Genomic DNA, 21140 nt, shown 5'->3' with positions numbered 1-21140 from the left:
GGATGAAGTGTTTGACAGAAAGTCATTTAAACAGTCTAAACTCACTCATAACTAATGTAACTAAAAGAAGATGCAGTCTTTCTTGATGGTCTGCTGGGCAAAGTGGCAGATTTCTCCCATTTTAGTCTGATTTCTTTGTTTGCTTCACACAGGAATTAACATGGGTATAATTTTCTGCACAGCAAATTACATCCCGTTGCTGTAGCCTTCATGCACTTGTTTACTGTGCATAAAATGGTTATTCATCTGGAGTCACAGTTGACTGAGTAAGTTCACTTTTAATAGAAAAGAATGGAAACAGAAATGGAAACAGATTTTATCAAACATTACAGATATTAATAGTTACATAAGTAAATGACACTCAGCTTAGTTCCAAAGTCCACTGCCTGACAGGTAACCTGAAACAAAACAAACACAAGTCAAGCATTTCACTTTTAAGATTTTGTTTTGTCAGTAACCAAGCAAAATAATTTTCTTTCCATGATCCAAGTAATGTACAGAATGAATCCTTATATAACAAATTATTATGAGAATGATGAATACTAAACGTATGTAAATACTGTTTTAACTGAGGTCTGATTTGCTCTCCGTACAATCCAGAATCCCAGTTCTATACAAGTACTTGATGTGTGTGTTTTTCTCCCATAATTCACCAAAATCCTTGAGTACTGTACTGCGTAACACCTCTCTTCTGTCGGGAGGTGCAGGAATAGGCATTCACATCACCGCCTGAGGCAAGGTGCTGGGGCTATAGTTGTATCTTCTTTCTTCCTATCAATAACACAAGCATTGTTGTGGGAACATGGAAATAATGGCAATATGGTCACGTTGTTTTCACTTCTACCGTTTTTAGGCTTCCTTTTGGAAATTACCATGATGGTGTAGAGCAATGTCTTTTAAAGCATGGTGAGGGAGAGCAGCTGGCTAATGGCAAGTGGTGGCCAGGAGCCAAGCTTGTTTCAGATGCAGAAATAAAGCAAGTTGTGGGGTTGCTCTTGGTAAATGAGCAGTGAAGATGACGCACACGTGGGAGCCTGTAGCTGTGATTTCCCAGGGGAACGGTGAGCAGATCACGCCGCTCTTGGGCTGCCTTAGACGACCCGCAGACTAATGCCAGCTGCCCCCAGCACCTGCAGCCACCCCCAGACCCCCGCCCGGCCCCACCCGAGCGCCCTGGCCCCTCCCGCACCCAGGCGGGGCCGCGGCGCCTTTAAGGCAGGTAGCGCGGGGGCGGGGCTGGGGCCGCGCGCATGCGCAGGGCGCCGGCAGGAGGCGCGGGGCGGCCGGGAGCGCCATGGGCTGCGGCGGAGGGGCCTGAGCCCGCCCGGCCGCGCCTCCCGCCGTGCGCAGCCTCTGGCCGCCCATGGCGGAGCCGGCCGTGCAGGAGCCCCATGAGCGGCTGCTGCTCCTCGCTGAGCCGGCGCCCCAGGGCGGGCCGCCCTGGCAGGGCTCGCAAGGGGCGAAAGGAGCTCCCGGCGGGGCCGTGAGGCTGTACGGGGAGCTGGGGCTCGAGGAGGAGGACTCGGGCGAGGAGGACTCGGGGCCTGAGGGGGATGGAGAGGACGAGCCTCTCCTGCGGGCGTCGGGCACCGGCCGCCGAGCCGGCGCCGCCTGGGACAAGGAGCCCCGCAGCGCCGCAGGTGGGTCTGGGGCCGCCGCCCGGGCGGCTGCGGGAGCGGCCTGGGGCAGGGGGGCTCGGCCCGGGGCAGGGGGGCTCGGCCCGGGGCAGGGGGGCTCGGCCCGGGGCAGGGGGGCTCGGCCCGGGGGGTCTGCTGGGTCAGGCTGCCCGGCTGTCTCCGGGGAGGGGTACCTGTGCCCTGTCCTGCCAGCGAGGCGGGAGAGGTACCTGCAGGGGCTGAAGTACGCTTGGTGTGCTGTGCCCGATGCCCTCTCGGGCTGTCCCCGGGTCGCAGGGCGCTTGTTCCGAGTTCGCACCGGCAGGCGTGGGATCAGCAGAGGTGCCTGGCCCGGGCCCGGCGAGCGCGGTGGTCTTTGAAGGGATCGAAGTGCTGTGAACGGCTGGGAATTGAAATGCTTTATGTGCAGGGCTGCACGAACTCATTTACATCTTCATGAGTGTCTCCACTGTTACTTCTCCTTGTTCTCTGTCTTCTGTTTTGCTGGGCTTTGCTGTGTTTATTTCTTGTCGTGTTTTCTTAAACTTGTCTTTGCATGCTTTGCAGGCTGTGTTCTGTGCTGGGGTTGGGTGTTGCTTCCTCAGCACTCAGCGAACTCTGTCAGGTCTTATTGTCTCGCCTATTCCAGCAGTTACTTGCTTGTGACCCCCGTCATTTTCGTCCTGTAAAAGAAGTCTTGTGCTGCTTCTGTTCTTTGCTCCAATCGTCTGTTCATTTCTTTGTGCCATCACATGTTAAAGAGTTTTAGGTATGCAATCTTCTGTCGTATTTTTGGTTTTCATAAAAAATTACCTGCTTTCTGTGTGTTGAAGAGGGAAAGAAATGCAATAAATTATTTATAATTTTGAAAATAATTATGAGTGTGGCCACTGTCTAATTCTAAATACACAGGCAAGGTGATAAACTACACAATATTTATTGCTTACTTTTTCTCTTTAGACTTTCAAGCTTCCTGAGTCTGTGCGACTTTGTAAGTAGATGTACATCTAGGAAAGGAAAATCTGTGGACTTCTACCACGTAATACTGTTTGATGTTGTAATTACACTGTAGTTCTTGGCAAAGACTGGTGTAAATTGTTCCTCTTGCAACAATAATGTATTTAAAAAAATTAAAATCCCAACCAAAGCCTGATGAATTGGAGCAAAATAAGTTATGCTGGTAACTTCTTTTTAGTAGCTATAGAGAGCTTTTGCTAGTGTATAGTGTTTAAGTATAAGAAAAAAAAAATCTAACCCAACCATTGGTCCCAGTGTAAGCCACACCTGTAATGTGAACATGGTGTCAAAATGTTAGAGTTCTCCTCTCTTGTTCCCACAAGACTTAAGATGTGTTAATGAGACAGTGCTTCTAGCAAAACATAGTTAATGCTTCAGAGTGGAGGCTAAAGCTGTGGGTCTTGCACCACTGGGGCAGATCTGGGATGCTGAATGCAGAAATCTGCCCCAAGAGTATGTAAGAAAATCTCAGACCTGTGACTGATCTCATCTCTTGCACTTGTTTTCTGGTCCTTACCTTTTCTGTGTGTCTAAAACTTGAAGGCACAGGATTTTTTCATGTGTCAGGTGGAGCAAGCATGCAATGGATTTTATTAATCCATGTTATTGCAACACAGAGTGTTTTCATAAAGGAATTATGGTCAGAATATGAGATTCTATAGGAAAAGGTGGAATTGCTTGAAGGGACTACCTTTAATTATGTTAATGTTAAAATAGTGTAAAGCTGGTTTGAAGGAGTTCATACATGTGACTCTTGCAAAGCGTATTAGTTTATTTTCTGTTATGTTAACTTGATGGAAGAACAGGTTGAGGTGTGCGCAGGGATGACAGCATTTGTATCTTCTTCAGCGTGTTCTCATCATTCAAGTGGAGCAGCTTCACAGCCTTAGGACTTGTCCAAATTCTTTTGAATAAAGTTATTGAGCTTGGTAGCTAGACTGTGTGTATGTGAGCCCTGGTCTCCTGAGTGGGAGTTTAATGAGAAGGGTAGTTTTCAAGAGCAAGTGCAAGAAAAAAACTATGATTAGTTATAATTGTAAGCTGAGACACTGTACTGGGAGTAAGTTGTGATCATAATGTGCTTCCAGAATGGAAAGCTTACTTAAAATAATTTCTGAAGAAACCAACACAGAAAACCTTGCTACATCAACAAATACTAGTTTCAATTAAAATGGCTTATTTTCGTATGGAGAGTGTTGATAAACTGAATGGAAACTTCTCAAAACTGCCAGTTTTCTTGTTTTCAGCCTAAATGGTTTTGTACAGCCACATCATTGTGGTAGCATATCATGCATGTTGCATTCTGTTTGGTAAAAGTATAGTGCACAACCCTGATTCTGCTTTCACTGACAAAAATATGTAGTAATCACAGCTTAGCATTATGATGTTCTGTGTTCTCATGTGTCAATAGTGGAGGCTTGAATAAGGAATAAGAGCCACTGATTCAAGGTGAGTTTTTCCATAGAAACAGGTGTATTGTGGGTTTTTTTGGTTTATTTCCCTAACATGCAAGTACTTTGTGACAAGGAAATCTTAGAATCCTTTCCTTCTCTCCTAGTGGCTGACTCTATGAAATACAGTTTACTAATTATCCCTGACAGTCCCAGTAAAAGTCTTAAACTTTTTTGCAGAAGTACTGGCCAAGTAGCCCAACAGATTTGGATCCAGTGGATTGTATTTATTGGTCCTTAAGAATGTGCTGTTATTAGATTTACGTCTTCTCTTCCTGCTCCAATTTAGACTAAGGTTTTCATGTGTTTTATGCTTTTCAGTTGTTTTTGTGTGGAAGCTATGTTGTGTTTTCCTGAGTAGCTCATACAAGCAAGAGGTAAGGTTCTAGGAAACCTCAAAGAATGTCCTGTATGTGTTCCAAATAATTTAGTGATTTTTGTTATTTTTTTATTTGGCTATCCACAAACTGTTAAGGAGTATCTTTTCTGGATGGATTTTCTGTTGGTTGTCACTTCACAAGAATGTATGTGCTTTATTTTATCTTGTATTTCTTCAAGTGCTGAAATGGGAGCAAGGCAACTTTATCTGTGAATGTTTTATTATAATGTCACAGTTTCTTAATGCAGAAATGAGCCCTAATGCACAGACTCATTAAAGTGCACTCAGTAAGAATGTAGAATAATCCTAGACTTTAAGGTACAAAAATACACAGTTTCAGAACTTGCAAAGAAATAGTTTGAAAAGGTTTAAATAGGAGTATTAAGTCATAGTAACTCATTTTCTAATTATCTTTGTAAATGTTTGCATAGAGTCATAGAGTTTGCATACATGCCTGCATGGAGCTGATCTTTTGGTCAGTATGCAAAAAACTTCCAGAAGTTGTTGATGGTGTTTTTTTGGTTGGACTGCTGATGGCATGCAGTACTTCACTGGCATATTTGTGCCACTTGTTAGTGGTACATGTAATGGAACAGCGCTGTGAATAACATCCTTGGGTCTTGGCAGGTGATGAACATGTTAGCCAAGCTGTTACATGAATGGTACAATACCATTTTGATAGTGGTAGTGGACAGTTTAGTTTCAGGTAGCTTGCCCGACATCAGGACACAAAAATCTTAATTAAAAAAATTATATGTAAAATCTTCAGTATTTTTTTTTACAGATAGGATTTTGAAGGGATTTTTTTTTTCCCTAATAGGCTTCCTTGTATAAATAATTAAAAGAAAATCTTTAAAAGTATAAGCATTTTGCCATGGTAGTCTCTACAGATTCAGCTGATTTACTTTGAACAAAAGGTTGATTAGGTATGTGTAAATCAGTGGGAAAGCTTGCACTGATTTAATGGACCAGGTTTTTCAGCCTGTTATTGAAGGACATGAACAAGAAAGGCTGCTAGCTTTTCAGTGTGTTTACTTACGTTGTTAATTCCTAGTACAAATGACACTTAAGATTGCTTGTTTTCTTATTTTTCAGGACATACTGCTGATATGAATGTATTTTTAGATGATCCAGAATTTGCAGAAATTATTCTGAGAGCAGAGCAAGCTATAGAGTGTGGAGTTTTTCCAGAAAGAATCTCTCAAGGATCCAGTGGGAGTTACTTCGCCAAGGATCCCAAAGGGGTGAGCATGTTACTGCGAAGTCAGAGCCACTATCAGCAATGAGTTTAAAATGGAAGCTGAAAAATTCTATTTAAATATAAGTTTATTTAAAGAAGTTGTCTGATAACTTATGGTGTGCCAGAATCTATGTTGGAAAAATTGATGTAAGCAATATTTAGATTTCTAGTTAAGTCCTGCAGCATCAGCTAAGCCAAACTAGCTATTATTTCTCTGTTGCAGTTTTACCGTGTTTTGAATGATCCTCACCAAAGAAATGCGGAGAAAATTAAGGGGCCTCTTTAATGTCTGAAAACAATTCAGGCATTTGTTTGTGCAGAATCTAACATTTTGTTCCTTGTGTGTCTTAATTGATTTCTGACACACCTGAGCTTCTATTTTGGGTACTGTTTAGGTTTCTTTAGACAAGCCTTCTATATTTTTATCTCTTTTTATATAGTCTTGTATTTGGATTGTGTTCTTGCTCTTATATGATTGGTAGGTATGCAAGAAGAATGATATAAACAAATCTACCTTCTTACTTGTGTTTGTCTGCTGAATCTTAACTTGAAGATTTGGTTTCTTCCCCCTTAGTGGTAAATGGTAGCTTGACTAGTGATCATCAAGAGATGTCCTAAGGTTACTTTGAGACAGAGATGTAACAGTTACCTGAACATCTTGCTTGAAAAGTAACATTTGGTTAGCGTTAATTAGTAAGATAAAATGTTTCAGATGCGTTTTCACATTGTTTTCTTCATCTGCTTACTGGCCTTACTCCCAACACCCACGCCTTTGTTGATTTGTCATATCTGATTTTATTTTAAGTTCAATCAGCAGTCTTCTGGTCTTGGATAGATGTAGGTGTTAATTAATCCTGAAGATCCCAGCGGTGGTAGACATGGAAGTTGTAATATTTTAAGTGCCTATGTTTTCAGAACATATTCAAGTTCTTCCCTGCATTCCCCAAACTGTGATTTCCCATGTCTTTAGAAAGTTTTTTTTGTTTATTTAGCTTTTATTCATATTGGTCATTACTGAATTAATGTTGGTTTGCCACATAATTTTCATAGATGTTTGTTTAATGCCACTTTTCTGGTGATAATTTTTTACACTTTATTGAATGAGGGATGTTTAGAGTAGTTACCTGACTTAATAGAAATAAATGTGTGAATTGATTTGTGATCCTATACTATATTTATTTCTGAGATGGAAAGTGGCAGAACTACCCACTTAAAATCAAAGACCTTCACATCGCTGTTCATACTCTGATGTTCCAGGAATATTTGTTGTAATGACCCCCTTCATTCTGGTGGAGGAGAGCTGAAGTAGGCTGGGAAGGAGGGCCTCCCTCTTTGTGAAACTGGGAGGAAAATAAAGTCTTTCTTTAATTGCCTTCTGGGATTCTTGCTGTCAGGTACAATGCTGTTAATGTGAAAACCTGTTCAAAGTTTCAGCAGACTTCTTAAAATTCAGGTCACTTCCCTATTCAGCAGTTTAGTTCTTAGTTGGTTTTCAGGTTGTATTCTTACATATACATATTTAAACTTCGTACTGTTTTTAAGAAGAAATTTTAGATTGGGATTGTATCTTATTTAATATGCAATAGGAACAAATCTGAGTAAGTAACCAAATACTCGTTTAAATCAATACTTTTGGATAAGGCAATGCATGGAGTATCTAAAGAGTATTTTACAGCTAAACAGGCTTTAAAACTGATTAAATGTTTTTCTTGATCTTGTGCAGTTGAGATCTTTTATTCTTAGAAAGTTAGTAGAGAAATTACTAGGAAAAAAAAATCATGCTTATTCTGGATTTCTATATGTGCAAATCTCTTTTGTTTGAAGCCTCTCTGGACTGATTTTGCAGGTTTTTTTATTGACTAGCACGTTCCTGAGAGACTCACTGTGTCCTGGGGCTAATGAGAGAATACTTGCACATAATTTTTGTATCCGCAGTATTTCAGATTGATCACCTTATTTCCATGTTTCTTACATGGTGACTTTCATGTTGGTTTTAGCTCTGCTTTACAGTGAAGTGCTGTTTTTGTTAATATTTAAGCTGCTAGTAGTGACTTGCCCGTCCCCTTCATGCAGGTCATTGATTTGAATATAAGTATTTAAGATAAATTAAGACTAGAAAAAACACCTTTTTTTATGTGGGCCAGAAAAAGTTTCTTGCAAAATGACAATATTTGCCAACATGGGACTGTGAGAATATTGGTAGAGTCCCTAGCTGACTTTCAGTTTTGCTTTTATTCTTTGCACTACATTTACAGCTTATCTATATTTGTTATCCATACTAAAATTCTGATAAAACTTCATTTTGTCAAAAGTGAAACTCCCGTTTGTAGAGTGGATTCACATCCTGTTTGATGGAGTATTGCATCATGTTGTTCAGACCAGTTTTGTGACTTGCTTTCTCCTATTCTTCTTGAGTAATCTGCTCTTCCTTAAGCTGGGAAAGAGCTTATTAAAAGCATGCTGAGCCTTCTTACTGGTCACCTGAAGTGTTTTCCCATACTAATATAAATGTATACGTGATATAACTCGTTTCCCTTTGGCTATGTTTGGGTAGTTGTTTTATCACCCAATAAGCCCTCCCTAACTGAGAAGGGGAATTGGGGAAAAAGAAAGGAGACCAATGGGTTGAAATGAAAACAGATTTAATAAAAAAATAGCAAAAAACTACTGTTAATCTGAATACTAATTTTGACATAAAGTTATATTCAGCCCAAGCAGTGGCTATGAGCCATGCACTCCCAGCAGCGAATGCTGAGTGTCGAGCACTGTGAGCACCACGACTCCAGCAGGAGTGAGATGATCACAGCAAATGGGAGAGCAGGCCTTGGGGGCAGAATAATGGACAAGGTCCTCCAGGCATGGTGGCCACTGAAGAGCCCTGTCCCCAGCAAACTTTCCAATCTCTAGTGAGCGTGATGTCTATGGCATGGAATACTTCTCTTGGCCACCTTCGGTCAGCTGCCCTCCAAGCCCTAGCACCCAGCTAGCTCAAAACTGCTAGAGACCTGGATTGTTATGGAAACCCACATACCATGGCTGGCCATGAAATAAAACCAAGTGTCTAATCAACTTTGTTCCCACTGAATCAGGTGCTCAAGTTGTCTCGAAAATTGCAGCTTCTCTGAACAGAAAGCTGATTCTACAATTTTATCCCAGTGAAACCAGGACACCATTAGTTCATCTTATTTGCTGATTTGGATCTATCAAAAAGAGAAAACTAAAGTTGTCTAATTAAAATTATTAACTTTTTTGATTTCTTAGTAGTTTTTTACTGACATGAAGAAGTTCAATACTTAAGCAGCACTATTGCTGAAATGTTTAATATTCCTGCACTTGTTTTTCATTGTGTAACTCATAAAGTAAAAGACATTGTGTCTGTTACAAACTGTTCTACATGTTTTTGGCGGTTTAGCTGTTGGCTAATTGGTAATGCCAATGGAGTCAGTCTAGAAATTAATCTTGACTTGCAGAATTAAGACTGCTCTTGGTAGGTTGTCTACAAACTGAGCTTTCTGGTCTTCAATAGCAGTGGCTCTTCTAAATTTAGCAAGGTTTTAACTTTCAATGAAACCTTGAAAACCATATTGAGATTTGATGCTACAGCACAATATGTTCTAGGCCAGTAATGCAAACAAACTTACTCATGACTTTTGTCTCTAATCTGTCCTAAGTGTAAATCAGCTATGAATGTTGGTGCCACAACAAGCAGTGCTTATCTTACTGAGATATTAACTTTTTTTTTTAATAAAGATTCAGGAAAGTACTAATATGTGAAAATGCATCTTGAACAGTTGTTCCTAACTGTTTATTAGATAATAATTTGATTTCCTTACCATGGTCCTGTGAGAAGGAATGAAGCCATAGCATTTGAACAACGTTCCCTTGAGCTATAGAAGAGTCATTACATGGACTTTATGCACTAGGCTAAAGTTTATTAAAGACAATGGTAAGGTTATAAATTTTAGTGTGGTAGTAATTTTGTGGTTTGAAGTTAACAAATACAGAGTTACATGTACGAGGCACCTTGTGTAATGATCTATTTATTGCCTGTGTCATGGAGCAGGAGTGTATTAACCTGAATCCTGATGATAACCTGCTGTTAGCAGCATCCTGTTTTGGAGACTCCACAACCCGGCAGCCAGTTCTAGTATAGAGCTGCTCTTAAGGTTTTTCTTTGCAACTTATCTGCTGGGATTTAAGCCCATCATTTATTGGCTTGTTAACAGTAAAAGTGTTGTTCCTTTTTTCTGTAAAGGAATCTATTGCATAGTTCATTGTGCTCCCTCCTTTTTCTGTTAGGCTAAACAATCCCTGTTCATACAGTCATTATTTGCTTTTTTTGTGCTTATTACTTCAGCTTCCTCCAGTTTAACAAATTACTTGAAGCATAGTGTCCAAAAGTGGACATAGTACTCAGTAATTTTAAGCTTTACTATGTCTCCAATGTAAATGGGGGCTGACAGTGTGAACCACTGTCAGCTTTTATTTGAGGAATCTACAGCAGTGGTAAACGACACCACTCTTTGGAATTGCAGTGCTGAACATTTTGATCCATTCTAACTTAATAATTAAAATAGATAGGAAAGGTATAAGTTAACATTATTATTAGTATTCTGTATATTTGTCACTTTCTTGGAACCATTGTGTCTCTGTCTGAAATACCTTGTTAATGAGTTATTTGATGGGCTGAAAATTACTTTAAAAATTGCTTTTAAAACCTCCTTTTTGAAAAACTTTGAATATGAAAAAAGTATGTTCAAAAATGCAGTAGTCTGTAATTTTGAAAACAGCTAGTAAATGTTAGCTGGTTTTGATTTTGTCTTATGAAGACCTTATTTTGAATTTGTGCCACTTCTAGACAAGCATTTGATGACATTTACTTGAAGTACCATTTTATTTGTTTTTTTATTTCATCATCTGAAAAGACCAACTGTCAAAAGTGGTGTATAGTATGTAACAATACTTACAAGTAACTAATTTTCAAAATCATTTTAGCTTTGCAACTCAAAGCATTCATACTTGAATTTTATATTATTTATCCTAGAAAACTATCGGAGTGTTCAAACCAAAATCTGAAGAGCCTTATGGACATCTAAATCCAAAATGGACCAAATATTTTCACAAAGTTTGTTGTCCTTGCTGCTTTGGCAGAGGCTGCCTTGTTCCAAATCAGGGATACCTCTCTGAAGCTGGTGCCTATCTTGTGGATGACAAGCTGGGACTAGGAGTTGTACCTAAAACTAAGGTAAAAGTTAAAATCTGTAAACTGTTAAAAGCAAAAAAAAAAAGAGATCTGTCAAGTCTCTGGACTGTAGTTGTGGAGACATCCTTGTATATTGTGCATTATTCTTAAGTAATTTATAAACTATTGCAAGTCTGAAGGCACAGTCATTTGTTGTAGAAGTAGCAACTGTGATTTTTGCTCTGAAGGATACGTTTGCCATCTGATTTGAATCTCTTCTTGTAACAACTTCAGTTTCTAGCATTTTCTGGCACTTTTGTGCCTTTTGTTTTGGTAAGATGTGTCAGAACTGCAAAAAGTAGCATATAAAAATTCCCACTTGTAAGTCTTTTACAGCTTTTTTTTGAGATACGTAAAGTAGCAAATATAAGCCTTTTAGTTTAACATTTGTTGGAAATGCCTGTTTCCTTTTTGCCTTTTTGACAACTAAGCATTAAATTTACTGTAAACTTCTAATTGAAATAATAAGGAATTCTGAGCTGAGTTTTTACTTTTGTATTTTAAGGTTGTCTGGCTTGTCAGTGAGACCTTTAATTACAGTGCAATAGATCGTGCAAAGTCAAGAGGAAAAAAATATGCTTTAGAGAAAGTGCCAAAAGTTGCTAAAAAATTTAATCGAATTGGACTACCTCCTAAGGTAAGATAAAAAGTATTCTTGTGCTTTTCCAGACTCTTACACAAAACTTCAAATTAAAATAAAAATATATCAATAAATTCGACAATAGAAGAAAAACTTTGCTGCTTGTTGAAAAACAGCTGAGTGACTGAAGTTTGGTAAATACGCCTGTTTCTAGTAAAGATCTGTCCAATCTGTTACATTGTTCCTTCATTGAAACTGCTTTCATATCTTGCCACTTTTGGCATCAATGTGCAGTCTAGCTTTTTGCTGGAGGAGTAACATGTTAAAATATTATACATCTCTCACGTTTTTCTTGACTGTTTGGTACATTTCTCTTCAGTGTGATGTTTTCATATTGTCTAGTTGTTTCTTCTATGCAATTTATCTAGTTGTTTCATTTTTCCTAAATCTTTTTTTCCTCCTTCTATTTGTTACTCTTTTAGCTGTCCTATTATTGTGTTCATCCTACCTTCCTTTAATCTTATGGGCAGTTCTCCACTGATTAAAACCTCGCATCTCTCTTGCCTAATGAGCCTTATTGTATCCCCAGGATATCACCACAGTGTTCTACTCCTAAACTTTTAAAGCACAAGCCACGTACAGCTTGGGTAATCCACTTATGTCAGTTCTCAGCAATTTGTCACCTTTGGCTGAAAAGTAAAATTACTAGAAAGAAAATTGGTTCTATTCTGGCTCAAACCAGGACATGAATGCAAGCTTGTATCAGCATGGTTATTCCACATGCTGTGTGTTTATCCATGTCTCTGCATGTGTGTATCTATCTGCATTTTACTTGTTGAATATGTCATCTTCTGAATTCTAACCTTGGGCACTTTTCCTGTTGCCCACACATACGGAGCTGATGTCATCTCTAGTTTTCTTCCTTGAACTCTCTTGGGAAAGGTATTTCAGCCATTTTCATGCAAAAAGTGTCTTTCTTGGGAAAAAATAATTAATGCTGCTGTTCTCATCAATGAAGCATATAAGCTTTTCAGAGAGGAAGATTTTGTCCTTGTAACTTTTTCAGGAGTCTCCTATGAGTTATTGAACAAAGTGTTTTCAATGAAAAGTATGTTATTTCTTTGTCTCAAATATTGCTGGTAATACTGAGTGTTCATTTATATTAAGCTCTCTGGCTATATTTTATTCCTGGTACACTCAGTGCTTAAACAATTTCTTTTTTTTTACAAAGCAAAAACCCAGAAATTAATAATTAAAAACCTAGAAAAACCCCTCATGATTTGAGTCATACTTCAGTATAATTTACTGTTTAGAATTCCCATGTTCTGAACTTTGAAAGTGTAGAATCAGTTTTTCTGCTGATGTTAACATTCTGTGACCTACCCAAGTGCATTTTCAAATTACAATTTCTTAATGTTTCAGGTTGGCTCCTTCCAGCTGTTTGTTGAAGGTTATAAGGAAGCTGACTACTGGCTCAGGAAGTTTGAAACTGATCCTTTACCTGAGAACATAAGGAAAGAATTTCAGTCACAGTTTGAAAGATTGGTTATCTTAGATTATGTCATCAGAAATACAGGTATTTGTCTACTTTTGTGAGGCAGAAATGGTAAGCAATGCTGGCTGAAAGCTGTTGATGAAGGCTTTTAATACATTTCAGATGCTTTTCTCACAACTGAAGGCCAGAATGTTGCATTTTAAACTTTAAAAAAATGTACTTGGAATTCATATATTAAATACTGCAATATGACAAAATCCAAACAATGTGGTTTTGACTGTTACTTAATATTTTTAAGCAGTGAAAGAATATTAGAACAAGTTCTTAATTTATAATATTGGTCATTGTATGTAACGTTAGATGATGATTTCTTTATAAATTATATGTTGTGACATGCATTTTCCTGTTTAAAGACAGAGGTAATGATAACTGGTTAATCAAGTATGAAAAACAAGATGAAGGACTTGATCTGTCAGATAAGGTAAGAAAATTGTACTCTGAAACTCATGGTTTTTAAATTGTGTAGTTTTATTACTTGGTCTTTCTGGGGATTAAGTGCATGGCTTTAATCCTGGTGCATAGTCTCAAGAAATATGACAGTTACAAATTATTCTAGACAAAATGAATGAAAAGGATGTTTGGATTAGACTAGTCTAGATAGAAAAGTGCTAGAAGTTACTTTTATTGTTCTGTATTTTTTTCTTTACTAGCTTGGGCTATAATAATAATAAAACTGCCTACTGTTGCTCAAGCATGTTTTTTCAGCTATTTATGTGCTCTGCTCATCTTGTATTTGTGGGAAGGGCCCCTTTTTAATGGTGGTAGGGTACGTATTGTATGTTCTGGAGTTTATTTGGGATACTTGTTCATATTGCTTAAGTTGAATTTAAGCAGTGAAGCTAAAAAGTATATTTAGTATTTTTAATGTTTCACTAACTTTGTAAGCACATAGGTATCACTTATTTTTAAAATATTCCTTCCTTAGGATGGCCAGTGGACTATAGCTGAAGAATCTACTATTAAAATTGCTGCGATTGACAATGGTTTAGCATTTCCTTTTAAGCATCCTGATGAGTGGAGGGCATGTAAGTATTGCATTCTTCAATCATCTTCCTTTTTGGGAAGATACTTGAATGATCCTTTAGAATTATTTTGCAGTTGGAAAAGTGTGTGACAATTCTGTAAAGGTGCTTGTACAGAATCAGAGAATTAGCATAAAGATCAGAGTCAAATCATCAACCATGATATCCACTGTAGCATAATGTTGTTTAAAATTGCAGGCTCTTGAGGGGTAGAGCATGTTTTCTTGATGACTAAAGCTTTCAAGAGTAACTTCCTCAAAGCCAGAGAACGGCCTTTCCAAAAGGCAGGAAGTTGGTCCAGCATGGATGAACAGGGAGTTTGTGACTGAAGTGGGACACAAAAATTAAGTACATAAAAATCAGGATGTGGAGACTCCTCTGAAAATACAGAGACATTGTCCAAAAGTGCAAGAATGGAGTCTGGAAAGTGAAAGCTCAGCTGGAGTAAAGCTAGCAGAGGACATGAAGGGCAACCAGAAAGGCTTAAGTAAATTACAGATGAGAGTGGGACTGAAGAGAATTGCAGCAAGGACCTAAACACAAAAGGCCCAAGAAAGAACAAGTTATTCAATGCTGACTTTGCCTCAGTTTTCTCCTGCTAGATTTGTTCTTGGGCTTCTACGTCTCAGAGCTCATAAGCAGAACCTCTGGGAATAAATCATTACCCAAAGCAGAAGAAAAGGAGCACTTAAACAAAATGGACATTAAAAAGTTCATAGTAGATGGGGATGCACTGGGAACTGATACTGTTGTGAGGCTTGTCAGTCTTGAAAGACACTAGTAATGTGGGAGGTTGCTTATGAACTAGAAAAAGGTAATCCACCTTCAAGAAGGTCAAGATGTAGAATACAAAGAGTGACGGGTTTCCTGCCTAACCTCAGTCCCTGTGAAGACTGGAATGAATCCTCCTGGAAGCCATAGTCAAGTGTGTGAAGGACAAGCAGGTGATGGGGAAGCCAGCCTGGATTTACCAAGGACAAACAGTGCTTGACTGCCTAGACAGCTTTTCATGATAAGAGGACTGGTGCAGTGGATGAGGCGAGGGCAGTGAATACTTACTTTCCTTGACTATTGCAAGGCCATCTCTGTGGTCTCACAGCACTCTTGTAGCCAATTCAAGCTATAAACTGGACAGGCAGGCTGTGAGGTGGGTGGAAAACTGACTGGTCTGTTGGACTCAAAAGGGCTGTGAGCAGTGTCAGGAAGTTCAGTGGGTGTCCTGCTGTTAGTGATTTTCCTCAGTTCCTGAAGCTCATGCTGTTTGGTGTCTTGTTTAACATCTGATACTAGTTAATTGCTCTTAAAGTATCTTCAGAAAAAGCTGTTTAATAGCAACTATGTTGTGATAAGGTAAGAATATTTTTCTTGGCATACTTAGAAGAAGGCATTTTAATTAAAAAAATTGTATTAAAAACAGTAGCTACTTCTTTGTTAATTCTTAAGTATGAGTCAAACATCTGAAATATTTCTGTTTAATGGCAGCCATTATTTTACTTCAAAAGAAACTGTATTACTAAACTAGGAGAAGGCCTTTACTGTTGCTTACACTATTTAATTCACATACCTGTTTTACTTATTGCTTCAACTAAATATTAGTTAAAATGCATTTTCGCAGTTTGCAAAAAAGGCTAAGTTGCTGAACAGCTGCATTTATAACTGTAGGTAAAAGAGGCATATGGGGTAACAATGTTGTGAAAAATGGCATTACTGAAAAGTCCCAGTAGGCTGCAGGTATTGGTGGTAAGCAATTCAGAATTTTATTTTTGCCTGTTAATCACAAAATGTTCTGTTTCTGTGCATTAGATCCCTTTCACTGGGCTTGGCTTTCTCAAGCAAAAGTTCCTTTCTCTCAGGAGACCAGAGACTTAGTTCTTCCTCGCATTTCTGACATGAACTTCGTGCAGGATCTTTGTGAAGATCTTTATGAGCTATTTAAGGTGAATTGAGAGCTGCTTTGAATTGAACATTACTGAAATAGCTAATACCTGTAATGGAGCAGTTAGTTGTTTTTCTGACTTTGACTTCTCTGTCATGATACTGTGCTATTTTAGCTTTAACACTGGCATGGTAGAAAGGGTTTATATAATTAAGAGGAAGCTATGTCACTAAGGTAACTAATTTATGGTAATCACGCTGAAAACTTAATTACCTTTTGTATATCTAAGTTTCATAATTAATTAAAACTAGTTAACTTTTATTTCACAAATTTATGTAAACTCTGTTAACATACCTGTGTACTATGTATGTACACTTAGGATAAACTGTAGCAACCAGAGGAAACAATGTATTTAATGTAATTTAAAATACCTGCATACCTTTCATATACTTGATTTTACATACATATAGTGTGTGAAGTTGATCCTGAAATCTTGAGTGTTTGAAGTAAATCAAACTTATTTTAAAGATATTGACACTGTGCTACAGTATTGACATGTAAATAAGTGTCCTTCTTTGAAGCATTCCATCAGCTGTTAAATGCTCAAGTAATACAAATTGAAGTAATACAAATGATCAGGATGGAAAGAAATGGGAACATTAAACTTTTAATTAAAATGCAGTGGTAACATCAAAACTACATCTTGAAACACATTTACAATGTTTAAATCTGAGTGAGTTGTACTTGGTGACTCTGGGATTTTTGTTAAACCCAATGGAGGTTGAAGTATTTAATAAACCTGAAGGAGAAAGTACTGTTTTGCCAGAATGAAGGTGAGAGACAGCAGTAGTAGCAGTAATATTGGTAGGTAGGCTTAACTGATGTATTTTACTTTTCTGATGTGGAACCTCCTTCATTTTCACATATGTAAACTAACTGCAGTAAATAGACCTTTTTGTGGGTCATACTCTGACTATTTTGAGCTTCCAAAAATTATTTTAATGTTGGTAAATATGACTAAGCATATTATGAAATTACCTGCTAAATATATAGCTAAAAATAAATTGGTCATTTCCTATAATAACTTTGTTTTCTTTTATAAAGACTGATAAGGGATTTGACAAGGCTACTTTTGAAAACCAAATGTCCGTTATGAGGGGGCAGGTAAGACTGCTTTATTACATTTTAATTTATATATTTAATTTATCATGACTTCTCAACTGTTGTTTTTTTAGAGCTACAAAAACTGACTCCCATTGAAAGACATTTGAGGTATTTTTATCTGAGAAGACTAAATTTCTTTTTAGAGTTTCTTCTTGTTTGCATATGGATGAGACAGCAGAAAGTGAACTCTATTGTTTTTATAGAAGATTTTTATTAAATAATGTAACTGGGTTGTTTTTTTGTGGTGGATAGAGGAGGACTTAATAGCTATATACCTATATATAATTTTCTTAGGAGGTATTTTAAAAATGAAAGACTGGAGACAGGTTATAAATTTGGATGGAAGATTTGATGGGTAACTCTCTTATGATTTTAAAAGAAAGGCAACTCTATTTTGGAGTGTTAACTTGATAACTGAAATACCTCTCACAATAAAGCAATATTAGGTAATAAAATTTCTTCCCCTAAGCAAATGGCAGAACCATACTTGGAACCAATACAGATATTTTGAGACTAGAACTTTGATAATTAGGTCTTGAGGGCTTTTAACACTGAAATGAGAGAAGGGTTTTTCCGTCTTCTTGCTTTTTTAGAATTTAAGACTGGTGTGATACACTGGAAAGCAAGTTTTAGCTGAGAACAAATGATTTAGTTCATTGTAGACATAAAACAGTGATTTGTGATAATGTCAGTGAATTAGAATTAGATAATCCAGTAGTTGCATTTGCTCTGAATTTATTGAAATTTGCTTCTGTGTTCATAAATTCCGTGTGGATAGTTTAAAACCGGACACTCACAATTCCTAGAGTGGCTCAATGTGACCTTTCTCTGTAGAGTTTCCTATACCAAGTACCTTGCACGAGACTGCAGCTCTGCTAAGTCAAACAGTTAACATCAGTTGTGTGTAGTGGCTAAAAGCCAGCAAACCTTGCTTATTAGATTGAATTATAGGTGTTATTTCACAAAAAAACTTTTCTGAGAAGCTTGTGCAGTCACTGGAAGGTGGTCACTTCTGGAGTATTCATCCATCTTATACTGTGCTAATTTTTTTTTGTTTGTTTTTGGTTTTTTTGTGATGAGACAATTAGCTACAGGGGATCTGTTACTTAACAAAAAGCTTAAGGAAAAGACCTGTTCTATGTAATGGAGAGAGATCTATCTAAGATTGTCTAAATTAATTTCCCACCATAAGGACTGTTTTGGATCCATTCTTTGCACCCTTACCTTGAGGTGGATTTCAGAAGAGTTGGGTTTTGGGGGTTTTGTTTGGTTGGTTTTAGTTGTTTTGGCTTTGTTGGGTTTTTTTACATCTCTCCCTATGTAAGTGTTTCACTGGAGGAGACATCAGGTTTTTAGGCATGGATTTAGGGTGAAAATGCAGATAATTATTCTTGGATGTGATCGAAAATACATCAGCAAATTATGCCTTTTAGCACTGATGGTGAACTTGCTTTTGGTGTAAAACCAAAGTATGTTACAAGGGCATTATAGACGAGTCAGATGACTACATCACATGCTAATGGATTTATTCAGTTAAGATGAATTTACAGTACAGCTAAAATGTGTAAATGCATCCCAAAAAAATGAAAAGTTTAATACTTAAAAACCAAAGAATCTAGTTGACAAATATAAGGAGGCTGAAGAGGAATATATCTTGCGTGTAAGGAGTGAGATCTTTAAAGCACCAAAAGCATTTAAAGCATATTATTGTGAAGCAAAGGGAAAAAGATGCTGAGAAGGGCTTCAAACGAGAGCAAAAGAGTTCTATTGAGAATATAGAGACTAAGCAACCAGGTAGCACAGACCTACAAAAGGTTGTCTTAGAACTTAAAAACTGTGGTTGTCAGGAGTTGCTCAAAGAGTCAAATCGCAGTAGACCAAGCAGAGGACTTTTTTGACCAGGGTTTTGCAGCCATGAAAGTGCAGAACAAGGACGGGATCTGGAAGTTGTACAAGTAAGGAAGGGGCATTGTGCAGGGGGAAAAAAGGCTTAATATAAATTGTACCCTTTCCTCAGTTTTCAGGAGGATGATGTTGAATGTGGAGTAAATTATCAGGACAGTTAATGAGCACGCCTGGGAGCTGAGGGCTGAATTTGGATCTTGGCACTGGGTTTGGTGTTCATTAATAATATGGCTTTGTATCTTCTGATATGAGAACAACTTGTAGCTAAACTGGTAGATCCTATGTTAAGTACGTGTTGATTGCATTCTAGTAGGTTTTTTTCATTAAAGATTAAATGCTTTTAGGACATGTTAAATTTAAAACGTTCTTAGATTTTTGTCTCTAACACTTTCTGAAAATTTGGAGAGGATTGCATGAAATATTAAAAAAAAGAAGTGTAATCAGATAACAGCAGTAAGTAATGTTACCAAATTAATGTCAAGTAGAGGTATATAATTTGAGTATCTTTCAAAAATGTATTTGACAATGCAGGCTTTTACAGAATTGATTTAAGAGCGACATTTAAATTTCTAAGCCCGTTAGCCACAGTTTCATCTGTGTGCCCCTCACCTTACCTGCTTTTGCTCTTTTAGATACTAAACCTTACTCAGGCGTTGAAGGATGAGAAAAGTCCCCTTCAGCTTGTTCAGATGCCCCGTGTGGTCGTGGAGCGCAGCAGCACCGGGAGCCAGGGCCGGATTGTTCAGCTGAGCAACGCGTTCACACAGACCTTTCATAGCAGGAAGCCTTTCTTTTCCTCCTGGTAGCAACAAAATTAGGTGGGAAGAGTAAGTTTCTTTTAAGTTCAGAAAGCTATTTCTGCGTGAAGGCTCTGCAATAACTTCTGCTGTATACCAAGAGCTCTGACTGCTGACACCTCAGAACTTAAATTCTAAAGACTTAAGACATGTATTTTGAATGTAATAAAAGTTTACAATTTTTGTGTCAAAATTGTGAATACTTATGTCAGGGAATGAGAAAAACTTGTCCATATTGTATTTTTATAGGCTAAATTAATGTATTCTGAATAAGGGAAGATACACGGTTTGCATATGCTGAGAAACTACTTTTGAATACAATGGGAATTCTTTTTGTTTAATACTGAGAACCTGTACACTATCAATTTCTTTTTATATTGTCTTCAAAAAATTGCAGAATATTATCTTTGTGAAAATGGTTTTTCTTTAAATGTCTTCTTGATATTTTAAGCTGTTTATAGATTTTCATAGGCTAGTTACTTGAAAAGTCATGCACTAAGAAGAAAATAATAATAATTTAAAAAATCTATTATTGACAAACAGGGGAAAGGGAAAGGGGGAAAAATGCTCCAAGTAGGTTTTTTTGCATGTAGGGACCAAAAATAATTGAACAGTTGAATTATAGCAAAATTCAACCCAAGTAAGTACACACAGTGCCTACTGTGACAAAATAAACTGAGTGTACATTTCAGAGGTTGAAATTTCACCTGTAGTGTTTAGAACTTGTGTATTTTAAACACATGCATGGAAAATGGTGATATTTCTGTGTAGATCATCACAATGAAAGAATTGCACCATCTTGGTACAGGGTTGTTCTGCCACGTGTATAAACATGTTCATCAGGAGTCACCAAAGTGGTTCTGCACTAGTAGCGACAGAAGCACTGATGTGTTGTTCATCCCAAAGCCAGACTGCCTTCTAAGTTTCTGTCTAAATACAGTTCTTTCTTTTTTGGCCAGAAAAAAACCCCACCTGTATCACACAGAGCACAAACTTCCTCTGGTGCCCTGAGCAACGTTGTGCTCACCTGCCAGTTGTCATTTGCTTTGATGTTTAAGTTACATGGTTGAAGCCTTGGTGGTCATGTTCCTGGATCTGTGGCTAATGTGATATGGTAAATATTTTTATTTTAGTAATTTTCTGGACAGTTAAGATTAAATGGGAGAAAAATTGCTGCTTTTTATGAAGCCTTCAGTATTTCAGACATGGCTGTATTTTGTATTTCTAAGCAATACTGTTGAACTCAAAAATAATAAAACGCTTGTATTTTCTATAATTTCTAGTGGATGTAAATCT

The 21140-nt window shown here is 37.7% G+C and overlaps 1 protein-coding gene across 1 annotated transcript; it reads left to right on the top strand.

Moving 5' to 3' along the window:
- Positions 1-1269: 1269 nt before the first annotated feature.
- Positions 1270-21120, top strand: PI4K2B (phosphatidylinositol 4-kinase type 2 beta). The gene is made up of 10 exons (XM_051618591.1): positions 1270-1640; positions 5559-5707; positions 10748-10948; positions 11451-11582; positions 12948-13101; positions 13434-13501; positions 14006-14105; positions 15906-16039; positions 17083-17142; positions 19680-21120. Exons 1-10 carry the CDS (start codon positions 1364-1366, stop codon positions 19851-19853), a joined length of 1449 nt encoding a protein of 482 aa, XP_051474551.1. The 5' UTR covers positions 1270-1363; the 3' UTR covers positions 19854-21120.
- Positions 21121-21140: the final 20 nt, after the last annotated feature.

Source organism: Apus apus, chromosome 4 (assembly GCF_020740795.1).
Source record: "Apus apus isolate bApuApu2 chromosome 4, bApuApu2.pri.cur, whole genome shotgun sequence".
NCBI lineage: Eukaryota > Metazoa > Chordata > Aves > Apodiformes > Apodidae > Apus > Apus apus.
Note: the sequence above shows the minus strand (reverse complement) of the source record. Positions and strands in the feature narration are given on the sequence as shown.